This window comes from Amblyraja radiata, chromosome 18 (assembly GCF_010909765.2).
Source record: "Amblyraja radiata isolate CabotCenter1 chromosome 18, sAmbRad1.1.pri, whole genome shotgun sequence".
Lineage (NCBI taxonomy): Eukaryota > Metazoa > Chordata > Chondrichthyes > Rajiformes > Rajidae > Amblyraja > Amblyraja radiata.
The window spans coordinates 3,781,427-3,796,309 of record NC_045973.1 but is presented as its reverse complement, the minus strand read 5'-3'; the positions used below and the strand labels follow the sequence as shown (position 1 = coordinate 3,796,309).

The following is a 14,883-nucleotide window of genomic DNA, read 5'->3' as shown; positions in this document are numbered from 1 at the left end:
ATTGATTGATGTATCAGGTCACCGATATAGTCGCGGTGTGATGCGGTGTGATGATGTATTAACATATTCCTCAAGTGTCGCAGCATTTGAGGAATATCCGTCGCTGGATTTTGAAAACCCTTTAGGGTTTATGATTGTCACGTGTGCCGAGGTAAAGTGAAAGGCTTTGTTACGCATGGCTATCCAAACAGACCAGATATACCATACATAGATATAATCAGTTCAAACGCAAGTCCAACAGGTAGAGCAAAGGGGAAGATACAGAGTGCAGGATATAGTTCTCAGCATTGTAGCGCATCAGTTCCACAGACAAAGTCCAATGTCCGCAATGGGGTAGAGGTGAATCGGACAGTATCCTAGCTTATGGAAGGGCCGTTCAGAAGCCTGATAACAGAGGGGAAGAAGCTGTTCCTGAATCTGGTGGTGCGCGCTTTCAAGCTTCTGTACCTTCTGCCGGACGGGAGCGGGGAGGAGGAGGAATGACCAGGGTGGGACAGGGACACGTCTCTGATTATGTTGGCTGCTTTTCTGAAGCAGCATGTAGTGTAGACGGAGTCAACGGTGGGATGACTGGACTGTGTGATCATGGGAGTGTGTCCACGCGTTCATGGGCTTGGAGCTGCCTGTGTCATTTTGTAGTCAGTCTTCTTAAAATGCTTAAATGCGGAAACAAAGAACAGCAGATGCTGGCTTCTCTCAAAGATGGACACAAAGTGCTGGAGTAACTCGTTGGGTCATGCGGCATCTCTGGAGGAAGAGGATAGGTGATGTCTCAGATCGGGACTATTCTTCAGACTGAAGTACATCTGAAGAAGGGTCCTGACCTGAAATGTCACCCATCCTTTTCCTCCAGAGATGCTGCCTGACCCGCTGAATTACACCAGTGTCCATCTTTGATATATTGCTTGTACCTTTATCCTGTTTCTGTGAGGCACCTGTACTCCTGAAATATTTGCCATGTCTTAATTCCAATCTGTATTGCCTCATCATTCAAAGCCTGACTCTCAAAACCTCTATACAAGTTCTGACTTTTAGTTTTTAAGTTTAGTTTAGAAACAAAGAAACATAGAAAATAGGTGCAGGAGTAGAGGCCATTCGGCCCTTCGAGCCTGCACCGCCATTCAATATGATCATGGCTGATCACCCAACTCAGTATCCCAAACCTGCCTTCTCTCCATGCCCCCTGATCCCTTTAGCCACAAGGGCCACATCTAACTCCCTCTTAAATATAGCCAATGAACTGGACTCAACTACCTTCTGTGGCAGAGAATTCCAGAGATACCTTCTGATACAGCGGGGAAACAGGCCTTTTCGGCCCACCGTGTCTGCACCGACCAGCGATCCCCGCACATGTCCCACACACACTAGGGACAATTTGACACCTACACCAAGCCAATTAACCTACAAACCTGTACGTCTTTGGAGTGTGGGAGGAAACGAAAGATCTCGGAGAAAACCCACGCAGGTCACGGGGAGAACGTACGAACTCCGTACAGACAGCGCCCGTAGTCGGGATCGAACCCGTGTCTCCGGCGCTGCAAGCGCTGTGAGGCAGCAACTCTACCGCTGCACCACCATGGCCGCCCCGACTGCTCAAGATATCTGTGGGGTTTAATTTGTTTTGAGCTTAATGTTTCTACTTCAATGATATCAGAACAATTAATTCTAGTTCAGTTATGTGTGTCCCAGGTGGGTACATTGCTCATGTCCGCACTTATGTTTATTTGACAGCAGTAATTTTTCAGACATTGCCTGTGCTCAGTGTCTGATTTGATCTGCTATTCTTCCTCATTTTGGACACCTGTTTATATTTGGTTCTGTCATTTAGAACAGTGGCATGAATTGAATTAAGATTGGCTTGTTGATATAGTCGCCCGCTTTTAATTAACCTGCGGAGGTGCTAAGCGGTTAAGTTTGTGGGCTGCAGGAGGCGGCAGAGTTATCGTGAGTTCAGCGGAGCATGTTTCTGTTTTACTGCAGACCAGCCGTCCAGCCGGGGCATAGTCAGTGCACGCAGTGTCAGGAACCAAGATATTTCACACATTGCCTTTGGATCAAAAGTACCTGGGCCACCACCTGCCATCAGCAAAAAGGTTGGGACAACAGCACCTAAAGATGTAAGTAACCAGAAACTCCTAATAGTTCAAATAGTAGGCATACAGCATGGAAACAGGCCCATCAGCCCAACTTGCCCACACCGACCAACATCTTATTGAAGCATATAAGATTATTAAGTGTTTGGACATGCTAGAGGCAGGACACCCTTGTCCACCCTTGTAAGGGTGGGAGTATTGTGTGCAGTTTTGGTCCCCTAATTTGGGGAAGGACATTCTTGCTATTGAGGGAGTGCAGCGTAGGTTTACAAGGTTAATTCCCGGGATGGAGGGACTGTCATATGCTGAGAGAATGGAGCAGCTGGGCGTGTATACTCTGGAGTTTAGAAGGATGAGAGGGCATCTTATTGAAACATATAAGATTATTAAGGGTTTGGACACGCTAGGGGAAGGAAACATGTTCCCGATGTTGGGGGAGTCCAGAACCAGGGGCCGCAGTTTAAGAATAAGGGGTAAGCCATTTAGAACGGAGATGAGGAAACACTTTTTCACACAGAGAGTTGTGAGTCTGTGGAATTCTCTGCCTCAGACAGCAGTGGAGGCCGCTTCTCTGGATGCTTTCAAGAGAGAGCTAGATAGAGCTCTTAAAGATAGCGGAGTCAGGGGATATGGGGAGAAGGCAGGAACGGGGTACTGATTGGGGATGATCAGCCATGATCACATTGAATGGAGGGCCAAATGGCCTAATCCTGCACCTATTGTCTATTGTCTACATTAGTCCCATCTGCCTGTATTTTATATATATTATCTATATTACTAAAACTCTGTTCTTGACCGGTTTTGGCTTTCTGTGCTGCGGTTTCCGAGAGTACGCCGCCACCTACGGCCGTCATTTTTGGCCACCTCGCTCAGAGCTCCCCTCCGCCGCATGTGTGCCGAGGATTTTTCCTGTCGATGAAAATTGTCAGAGATATTAATGTTTTTACAACATACCCCATTCTCTCTGCTGCCCATGCTGGAGGGATGGGGAGGGACTATAAAACCAGGAAGTGGTGTGCCTCAATCAGTTTCTGCAAGTGGTGTGCCTCAATCAGAGCTTTGAATGACACTGACAAATGTCTACAGCACTGTGAGTACCCTTAATTTGGTTTGAAAATGAAAATATGGTTAGAGGTAAAAAAGCACTGCCTGCAAATGGTTGTTTGGGTTTGGGTTGAAGTAAAAAGGCACTCTCTCTCCCCCCCCCCCCCCCCCTCCCTCTCCTCTCCCCCCTCTCCCACTCCTCTCCCCCCTCTCCCCTCTCCTCTCCCCCCCTCCTCCCCCCTCCCCCCCTCCCCCTCTCCTCTCCCCCCTCTCCTCTCCCCCCCCTCCTCTCCCCCCTCCTCTCCCCCTCCTCTCTCCTCCTCTCCCCCTCTCCTCTCCCCCCTCTCCTCTCCCCCCCTCCCCTCTCCTCTCCCCCTCCTCCCCCACCCCCCTTCCCCCCTCTCCTCTCCCCCCCTCTCCTCTCCCCCCCCTCCTCTCCCCCCTCTCCTCTCCCCCCCCTCTCCTCTCCCCCCCCCTCTCCCCTCTCCCTCCCCCCCTCTCCTCCCCCCCTCCCCCCCTCCTCCCCCCCTCACTCCCCTCCCCCTCTCCTCTCCCCCCTCTTCCTCCTCCTCCGCCCCGCCTCTCCCTCCTCTCCCCCTATCCTCCCCCCCTCCTCTCTCCCCCCCTCTCCTCTCCCCCCCCCCTCCTCTCCCCCCCTCCTCCTCCCCGCCCTCCCCCCCTCTCCTCTCCACCCTCTCTCCTCTCCCCCTCCCATCCTCTCCCCCCTTCTCCTCCCCCCCCTCTCCCCCTCTCCTCCCCCCCCCTCTCCTCCTCCCTCACCCCCCTCTCCTCTCCTCTCCCCCCTCTCTCTCACCCCCTCCTCCTCCCCCCGCTCTCCCTCTCCCCTCCCCCCCCTCCTCACCCCCCCTCCTCCCCCCACCCTCCTCTCCCCCCCCTCCTCATCCCCCCCTCCCACCTCCCCCCCTATTCCTCCGTCCTCCTCCTGCCTCCCCCCTCTCCTCTCCCCCTCATCCTCCCTCGCCCCTCTCCCCTCTCTCCTCCCCCCCCTCTCCCCTCCCGCTCCCCCCCTCGTCCCCTCTCCTCCCCCCCCTCGCCTCCCCCCCCTCTCCTACCCCCCCTCTCCTCTCCCCCCTCTCCCCTCTCCTCTCCCTCCCCCCTCTCCTCCCCCCCTCTCCCCTCTCCTCCCCCCCCTCTCCTCCCCCCTCTCTCCTCCCCCCTCCCCTCCCCCTCCTCCCTCCCCTCCCCTCTCCTCCCTCCCCCCCTCCCTCCCCCGCCCCCCCTCCCCCTCCCCCCCCCCCCTCCTCCCCCTCCCCCTCTCTCCCCCTCTCCCCCCCTCTCTCCTCCTCTCCCCCCTCCTCTCCCCCCCTCTCCTCCCCTCCTCTCCTCTCCCCCCTCTCCTCTCCCCCCTCTCCTCTCCCCCCTCGTCCTCTCCCCCCCTCTCCATCTCTCCCTCTCCTCTCCCTCTCCTCTCCCCCCCTCTCCTCCTCTCCCCTCTCCTCTCCCCCCCCTCTCCTCTCCCCCCCTCCCCCTCCGTTCCGTGCACCCATCACCACCCTTTATGCAAAATGGGTTACCCTTCATGTTCCTATTAAATCTTTCCCCCCTCACCTTAAACCTATGTCCTCTTGTTCTCCATTCCCCTACTCTGGGCAAGAGACGCTGTGCGTCTACCCTATCTATTCCTCTCACGATTTTGTATGCTTCTACAAGATCACCCCTCATCTTCCTGTGCTCCAAGGAATAGGACAAGAGGCCTTCGTGATCAAGATAAGACTAACATTTTTAACAACTCTGAACTTGAAGGGTACAAGCTAGTGCTGGAAGCATGGTCAAAGCCCTGTCCCACGGTACGAGTTCATTCCAAGAGCTCTCCCGAGTTTAAAAAAAATCAAACTCGTGGTAAGCACGGAGAATGAACGTAGTGGGTACGTCGGAGCTTGGGGACGTCTCTTAGCGACTCGTAACGCTAACGGCATGTACTCGGGAAGACCCGTTGATGGCAGGTAAGCTCGGGAAGACTGGTGAAGATTTTTCAACATGTTGAAAAATGTCCACGAGAGCCCCGAGTACCGACGAGTGGCCATTACCGTAAATCTCCGAGTTCGAATCGGGGCAAACTCGGGAGAGCTCTTGGAATGAACTCGTACCGTGGGACAGGGGTTTAACTCCTGTGTGCTGCCTCAGTGTAATCTACCATCTTACATTCTTGTTCTTAAGTATGATTGTGCCTGTGTATATGCAAGATCTTTACTGAACTGAATGCAGAAAAACAATGTCACTGTTTGGAGGTGTACGTGAGAATAGAGGACCATTGAAACATTTATTCTGATAAAGAACTATACAAAGAAATAAAAGCAGCCCTTGAGTTTGGTTTTGTGATACTGCGCGGAAAAGGGCGCTGTGGGCGCGCTGACCAACGATCACCCACACACTAGACGGCAACCTCTCCCGCAATGCCAGCAAGAGGAAGGAGATAGTGGTCGACTTCAGCAAGCGACGTCTCAGCCAGTATATATCGATGGCGCCAAAGTAGAGATTGGTTGAAAGCTTTTGAGTTCCGCAGAATAGATATCACCAGCAACTTGTCCCGGACTCGTGAAATCAAAGCAACGATCAAGAAAGCTCGCCAACCAGCGCCTCTACTTCCTCACACGGCTAAGGAAGTTCGGCATGTCCCCACCAACTCTCACCGACTTCTACAGATGCGACGTAGAAAGCATTTTACCGCGATGCATCACAGCACGGGTTTGGGAACAGCTCCATCCATGAGCGCAAGAAACTGCGGAGCTTCACGCAAGCCTCCCTTCCACTGACTCCATCTACACACCACGCTGTCTCGGCAAGGCCACCAGCATAATCAAAGACCGGTCCCACCCCTGTCACGCCCTCTTCTCCCCCACTTCCCCTCAGGCAAGACGTACAGAGGTGTAAAAACCCCCAACCTCCAGATTCAGGGACAATTTCAGCCCAGCTGTCACCAAGCAATTGAACCATCCTATCAACAACTAGAGAGCGGTCCTGAGCTACCATCTACCTCATTGGAGACCCTCGGGACTATCTTTAATCAGACTTTACTGGACTATCATCTAGCGCTTAACGTTATTCCCTTTAGCCTGAATCTGTACACTGTGGACGGCTCGATTGTAATCATGGATAGTCTTTCTGCTGACTGGATAGTACGCAACAAAATAGCTTCTCGGTACACGTGACAATAAACTGAACGATATTATCACAATTTCACATCCTGCACACTAGGGGCCATTTACTGAAACCAATTAAAACTACAAACCTACACATCTTTGGGATTTTGGAGGAAAAACCCAGGCGGTCACAAGGAGAACGTGCAAACTCCACACCGACAGCACTCGTAGTCAGGATCCAACCCAGGTCTCTGGTGCTACCATTGTGCCACCATGCAGCTTGCATTGTGAATGTCAGGAGTATCTTTACATAAAACATGTCAATGTTATTAAAGACCTTATTTTCTGTGAAGTAATATGTTTGATGCAGTGCGTAAAGTGCCCTCATCTGAGACTGAAGGTTGTGAATTGAAACAGTGCTCCATGGATTTCAAAGCATATTCTGCGCCATTAAATCAGTGTTGTATTGAGAAACGCTGCTCGTTCTAATATGCTGGCTTTCACATGAGGTGCTAAAGTGCTTGTTGCCTTGCTGAGTGCGAGCAATCTCCGGACACCATTTGGGAAAGAGATGGATTGTTCTTCCAGCGTACTTGGCATTTTATCCTGACACCCAACATGACGAGAACAAATTATCTTGTAATTTATCTAATCTCTGTTTGTGACGCAATGCTGTGCTGTGCAAGCATCTATAGTCACGCTTTGCTAGATGCATGCTTCAAAAATACTTAATTATCTTGGGAGATCTCCGAAGAAATAATCTCCGAAGGACATTCTTGCTATTGAGGGAGTGCAGCGTAGGTTCACCACCTTAATTCCCGTGATGGCGGGACTGACATATGATGAGTGAAAGGGTTGTCTGGGCTTTTATTCATTGGAATTTAGATGGATGAGAGGGGATCTTATGGAAACATATTAAATTCTTGGAGGATTGGGCTGGGTAGATGCAGGAAAAATGTTCCCCATGTTGGGGGAGTCCAGAACCAGGGGTCACAGTTTAAGAATAAGGGGGAGGCCATTCAGGACCGAGATGAGGAAAAACTTTTTCACCCAGAGAGTTGTGAATCTGTGGGATTCTCTGCCTCAAAGGCAGTGGAGGCCAATTCACTGGATGTTTTCAAGAGAGAGTTAGATTTAGCTCTTAGGGCTAACGGAATCAACGGATATGGGGACAAAGCAGGAATGAGGTACTGATTTTTGATGATGTCCTCCACTGCCACTGCGGGCCACGTCCGAACCGCTCTCTCGTCCCCGGCCTCTGTGAGGATCTCCAGCGGAGCCCGACCCACGCGATCCCCCGGCTGGATGCAGGGCCTCCAGCAGCCACCCACCCCCCCCCCACCACCACACCTCGACCCACGGACACACCCTCCCCTCCCCTCCCCTCCCACAGCCCCGACTCTGCAGATGTTGGAATCTTGAGCCAAATAAACAAAGTGCTGGAGGAACTCGGTGGATCAGGCAGCATCTGTGGAGGGAATGGACGGGCAACGTTTCAGGTCGAGACCCTTCTTCAGACTGTTCACATGAGTTGTGGGGGAGGGGGTGAGAGATCTGGAAAATGAAAGCTTTGACCATTTTTGCATAACTCAAGGTACCGTCGCTACAGGAGAGAATATTTGCTCTGTATTTTGGAAAGGTTGTGAGGAAACGCTTAAGGAAACAAATGCATCTTTTGACTGTGCAACTCTTCACATGGTCCGCCCTGTTTCAACGGATGCAATCAACCCGGCGTGCACAATCAAATAAGATCAAATAGAACAAGTTGTCCTACAACTTTAGGCTGTTCATGCCATATGCAAGAAGAAGAAGAAGAAGAAGAAGATGAAGAAGATGCAACTCTATAGAATCAGAATCAGATTTATTCGCCAAGTATGTTTTGCAACATACGAGGAATTTCACTGGCCAGGTCAGTCATACCATTAAAAGCAACAGATCACTCAAAAATACATGAACATCCACCACAGTACTCCTACACATTGCTCACTGTGATGGAAGGTGAAATAAAGTTCAAGTCTCTTCCTAGAAACATAGAAAATAGGTGCAGGAGTAGATGCTTCGAGCCAGCACCGCCATTCAATATGATCATGGCTGATCATCTAAAATCAGTTCCCCATTCCTGCCTTTTTTTCCCCATATCCCTTGATTCCATTAGCCCTAAAAGCTAAATCTAACTCTCTCTTGAAAACTCTATCATTTGTGAACTAGGAGACGTCCCCTGGGTAATGCAAACACACGCCACTTTTAACAACGCATCTAGCTGTAATGTTTCATATTATTACAATCCATCTTTGAATGCTGGCTTTGTGAGCCAGATCCGAATGTAACTCAGTTCACTGGACATTCTCTTTAAATTTACTGATGAATAATGAATACCCTTGAAAGCGTTCGTTCTCAAGTTGTGTGGCATTTCTCGTGCCATTTACCTTATCATGAGCAGTTCAGCAAGGCTGCGTTTCATCAAGTTTCAGTGAGCATCTTCCTGACTTTGTCAAAACTCCGGCGTGCAATTTCATTTTTTTTGCTATTTCGTTTTGGAATGTTTCTACTTCGTGTTTGGTTTCTCAGGCTCTGCTTTGAGGCACAGTGGCGCCCGTCCACACAAACAGCCCCAGAGGAAAGGGTTTAAGAAGGAACTGCTAGATGCTGGGAAATCGAAGGTAGACAAAAATGCTGGAGAAACTCAGCGGGTGCGGCAGCATCTATGGAGCGAAGGAAATAGGCGACCTTTCGGGCCGAATCGTTGCCTATTTCCTTGCAAGGCCAGCAGCATAATCAAGGACCAGTCGCACCCCGGCCACTCCCTCTTCTCCCCTATCAAATCAGGCAAAAGGTACAGAAGTGTGGAGTCAGTAGAAGGGAGGTCGGTTTGTGTGACGGTCTGGACATTGTGGGCCAAAGGGCCTGTTCCTGTGCTGTACTATTCTATTTAAGTATCTCAGACCACATTTCGCGGAAATCCACACCAACGGTTCTGTTTATCGTGCGTGGTTAAGGAAATCGCTCTGTCACGAGTCCTAATGAATAGCAAGATGATTTTCACTTTGGGCTGATCATTTGAACCCTGTGGCTGAGTGATTACAGTGTGACATCTCTCCTTGTTTTTGTCTACGACACAATTTATTTTCATCGATGACCGCTGGTCGGCGCGGACTCGGTGGGCCGAAGGTCCTGTTTCTGCGCTGTATCTCCGATCTAAACGGATTACGCAATATTCAGAAATGTTACTTGCAATTTGCTGGATGTATACGTTTTGACACTGAAACTTGGAATGGATGAAAATGCCTTTAATTTTTCAGTTACCAATCCTGTCGGACAGTAAGACGCCCAAGTCTTCCGGCCAGCCGTGCTGCAATAAAGAAGAACTCTCAGACAAACTGATCCACAGGGCAGAAACGCAAGGTTCAAGTCAACCGGAACCAACTAAACAAACAAGGCAGGAGAATATGTGCTTTACAAAGCAAACAACGGAGGCTATAACTTCAGGTAAGAAGCAAAGATAAACTCATTGAACCCAACACAAAGCAAGTGGCTTAAAGGGCCTGTCCCACTATCACGACCTAATTCACGACCATTTTTTACTCGTGGATATTTTTCATCATGTTGAAAAAACGCCCCGACCTACTTGATGCCACAAGTACCTACGACTAGCATCACGACTTCCTACGACCTCGTGACGACCATGCTGCGAGTATGAGTCAAGGGCAAACTCGGCAGAGGTCGTGAATTAGGTCGTGAAAGCGGGACAGGCTCCTAATGTTGCTGAGTTATTTTTTTTATTAACAAGATATCATCTTCCTCCATTGCTATCATCGCTATGGTGACTATTTCTGCTCGCAATAACTACCTCTTCTGTAACCGAATTAAATTGAAAAAATTGATTAATTCAGACCGAAGAATTATTGCTCATTTTCAGGATTTTCTTTTTTTAGCATTGATTCCGTTAGTTCATCTTCATTTAGTTTAGAGATACAGCCTGGAATAAGGGCCCTCGACATGCCTTGTCCACACTGGCCATCGACTACCCCTAGTATCCCACTTTTTCATCCACTCCCAACACGCTAAATAAACATTTCCGGAGGATAATTAACCTACAATCCCTCGCGTCTTTGGAATTTGGGAGGAAACCGGAGCCCCCCTGAGGAAACCCACTCGGTCACAGAGAACTTGCAAACTCCACACAGACTCAGCACCTGATGGTCGGCTCCGAACCCTGGTCTCCTGCGCTGTGAGGCTGCACAACTGTGCTGCCCCTTTTTGCCATTCCTGTTTTTGAAGGCTACAGTGTCTTTTCCACAATGGTTTTTTTTTTAAATATTTTTTTTATTCAAAGCAATTGTACAAGGAGGAAGTAATCGGCATAACACTTATACAATTTTCGTACGGCTTCAGTTTTAACATTTTGTAAACTAATAAGTCAATCAGAAAAAAGTAAAAAAGGAAGAATGAAAAGGAAGAAGAAAACACCCCTGAACTAACAAAGAAGTGGAGAAAAAAAGCGGAGAGATATCCCACTACCCTTCCCCACGCCCGCTCACCCGACCCTAGCGTCGGTTTTGAATTTGTGTTCAACCATTCTGTTGTTGAAGAAATTCAATGAAAGGAGACCATATTTTGGAAAATTGGTCTGATTTGTCAGACAAAACAAGCCTTATTGTTTCTAAATGTAGTGTCTCGGTCATTTCTGTGATCCACATCTTCACTGTGGGGACTGTTATCTTTTTCCAGAATTTAAGTATAAGTTTTCCATAATGTTAGAAACATAGAAAATAGGTGCAGGAATAGGCCATTCGGCCCTTCGAGCCTGCACCGCCATTCAATATGATCATGGCTGTTGACTTGTTCTGAGCACCTGCCTTATGTCTACTGCTGAGAATAGTCTTGACACTTGCTCCCTAATTCATCAAATCCCACATCATTCATTATAAACCTTCCAGCTCTGGTGGCTGTACTTCTTTATCTGCTCCAGGTCCCCTCCTTAAATGCCTCTGCCTATCCACCGACATCTCCTCTAAAGATGACCAACATTGTGGAGGAAGGAACTGCAGGTAATGGTTTCAACCGAAGATAGACACAAGGTGCTGGAGTAACACTGCAGGACAGGCAGCATCTGTGGAGAGAAGGAATGGGTGACGTTTCTGGTCGAATACTTTGAAATGACTCATTGTTTAAGAAGGAACTGCAGATGCTGGAAAATCGAAGGGAGACAAAAATGCTGGAGAAACTCAGCGGGTGAGGCAGCATCTATGGAGCGAAGGAAATAGGCGACATTTTATTTCCTTCGAGACCCTTGGTCACCTATTTCCTTCGCTCCATAGATGCTGCCTCACCCGCTGAGTTTCTCCAGCATTTTTGTCGACCTTTGAAATGGCTCAAATGGGTTTGAAAATGGTTGGAATAATTTTCTGCATTAATGCAGAAGTCACAAGTTAATTATGCAGGCTGTTTTTGGTCCTGTTTATGCAGGCTTAGTGGCTCCAAGACACTGCATTTAAAAAATATTTTCCGTGCTTTCAAATGCCCCACTCTGTTGACCTTAAAAAATGTCATTGAAATTCTCCAGTCATTTAACGTCCAAAACAGTTGTAGACATAAACAAAATGGTGACCAACAGTAAGAATCATCCATGATACAAGGTCATGTTTGATGAAGGTTCAATGTTGTTGTGCCAAATGTGCAGGGAAGACAGATTCACTCCAAACTCCGTCTGCAATTGAGCCTAGATCCACATGTTTGGGATATTTTTGGCCTGAAATACAATAGACAATGGACAATAGGTGCAGGAGTAGGCCATTCGCCCCTTTCGAGCCAGCACCGCCATTCACTGTGATCATGGCTGATCAACCACAATCAGTACCCCGTTCCTGCCTTCTCCCCATATCCCCTGACTCCGCCATCTATAAGAGCCCTATCTAGCTCTCTCTTGAAAGTATATAGAGAACCGCCCTCCACCACCCACTGAGGCAGAGAATTCCCCAGACTCACAACTCTCTGTGTGGGAAAAAGTGTTTCCTCGTCTCCGTTCTAAATGGCTTACCCCTTATTCTTAAACTGTGGCCCCTGGTTCTGGACTCCCCCAACATGAAGAAGGGTCTCGACCCGAATCATCACCCGTCCATGTTCTCCAGAGATGCTGCCTGACCCGCTGAGTTACTCCAGCACTTTGTGTATTCTTTGCTAAGCCAGCATCCGCAGTTCCTTGCTTCTAGTAATCACACTTGTTGAGAAAGCAGAAATCAATGTTCTCCTGTCACGGCTAATCAGAGAAACTAGTCCAAGGCACTGGTCCTCATCTTCTATGTGAATGCCTTGAGAAACTTAATGATCTCGAGCACATGCTCCGTGTGGAACGGTGCAGCAGGAAGATCAGTGAGAATTGTCCAGGAAGCTCTAACGAGGCAGCACATCGGAGAGATGCTGCACTTTCACAATAAGCATTGATTAGGAAACTTCTTACTCAACTCCCGAACAATGGAGCAATCCACGACCCATTACCTGCCCGCTGAGTTACTAATGTGCAGAAGGGCTCGATTGATAATTGAGCTCCGTGCAGGCAATTCTTGAGAGGTATAATACTTACGAGACAATCACCTGCTGAAGCTCCTGCATGTATGAATAAGTCGAGCAGCAAACACGATAAGTCTCAATGAAACTTCACTATGATTCTCAGTTGCAATCAGACAGAGTCCAGATAAAACCACCACTCTTTAATTTACGGTGGACAAAAATGCTGGAGAATCTTAAATGTCACCCATTCCATCACTCCATAGATGCTGCTGCACCCGCTGAGTTTCTCCAGCACTTTTGTCCACCTTCGATTTTTCCAGCATCTGCAGTTCTTCCTTAAACATTGTTTAATTTAGTTTAGTTTAGAGATACAGCGCGGAAACAGGCACTTCGGCCCCACCGGGCCCGCACCGACCAGCGATCACCCGCTCATTAACACTGTCCTACACACGCACACAAGGGACAATTTTACATTTATACCAAGCCAAATTAACTTACAAACCTGTACGTTTGTGGAGTGTGGGAGGAAACCGAAGATCTCGGAGAAAACCCACGCAGGTCACGGGGAGAACGTACAAACTCCGTGCAGACAGCGCCCGTAGTCGGGATGGAACCCGGGTCTCTGGCGCTGTGAGGCAGTAACTCTTCCGCTGCGCCACCATGCCGCCCAGTAGTTTGTTCTCATCTGTATTTACGATAAAGGGGTTTTGCAAAATTTCACTTCATTTATTTTGTTGCGATTCACTGCACATTAATTTTGAAGGTGAGATATATGAATCGTAGATGATTTGAACATGAATTCATCAACTATAACCTTCTGTGGTTTTGTTAGCCAAGAGCCACTGAACTCCTGCGACACTGAGCAAATTGAGTCTGAAGAAGAAGGGTCCTGATTCAAAACATCACCCATCCTTTTTCTCCAAAGATGCTGTCTGACCCACTGAGTTACTCCAGCACTTTGTGTCTCATCTCCTTTGAAACGTTGTCCCTATCACCTCAACACTGTGCCCTCTAGATGTATCATGTCACCTCAATGCTGTGCCCTCTAAATGTATCATGTCACTTTGACAAGATACCCTGTAATACTGGAATTTTAAGTATTGTGTAAACTTGCCAGCGAATCCAGTCTAAGAAATGTGTAAAAAATTATCAATAACTGAATCACTTTACTCTCAACAATTGGTTCTCTGCTGTGTTATTTTCTCAATAAGTAACAGGAAGAAAGAGAGAAACAGAAGAGTTCAGTTTAGTTTAGAGATACTGCGCGGAGGCAGGTCCTTCAGCCCACCGGGTCCGCACCGACCAGCGATCCCCGTACATTAACCCTATCCTATACCCACTACGTGTAATGTCTTCCAAACACGCGTGGTCTTCACAACATGTTTTATTATAGACACCGGTATAAAACACACACCGTGCCCTAGCTGTCCGTGGTCTGTCACTGGAGCTAGAGAGCGAGAGAGACGTGGGGAGGCTACAGTTATACTGAAGATAATAGGGAGTGGTTAGTAGTGGTGAGGTCACTATGTTAAAGGAGCATGCACTGATCTACACTACGGACATTTTTTACATTTACCAAGCCAATTAACCTACATACCGGTACGTCTTTGGAGTGTGGGAGGAAAGTGAAGATCTCGGAGAAAACCCACACAGGTCACGGGGAGAACGTACAAACTCCGTACAGACAGCACCCGTAGTCGGGATCGAACCCGGGTCTCCGGCGCTGCATTCGCTGTAAGGCAGCAACTCTGTGCCACCGTGACTGCACTAATATTAACCACATTGCTTAATTTACTCTTTGTGCAACATAGATGAGCATGGCATTTTCTTAAAAGAAACTCAACTTGGCCAGTCTCGTCTTCCTCATAAGTTGTCTTGCAATAATTATAGGAAATTGAGTGTTGGCATCGGTAGTAAATCGAGGCACGGCTCAATCAGTGGTAATGGTTTTCATTCTTCGAGTTTTGGTTTCACCCTTGCAATTTATATTTATAAATGTTACCTGCTGTCTGAAGTAGGGTCTCGACCCGAAACGTTACCTATTCCTTTTCTCTAGAGATGCTGCCTGACCAGTTGAGTTACTCCAGCATTTTGTGTCTATCTTTGGTGTAAACCATCATCTGCAGTTCCTTCCTACA

General features: G+C 48.4%; 1 protein-coding gene across 1 annotated transcript in view; it reads left to right on the top strand.

The window, feature by feature from the left end:
• The window catches only part of cfap20dc (CFAP20 domain containing), a 158,434-nt gene that overhangs the window by 59,560 nt on the left and 83,991 nt on the right, over positions 1-14,883 (top strand). Inside the window, exons 8-9 of the mRNA XM_033037345.1 lie at positions 1,981-2,117; positions 9,538-9,724. Of these exons, the coding sequence (XP_032893236.1) occupies positions 1,981-2,117; positions 9,538-9,724 (324 nt within the window). The remainder of the gene's footprint in view (positions 1-1,980; positions 2,118-9,537; positions 9,725-14,883) is intronic.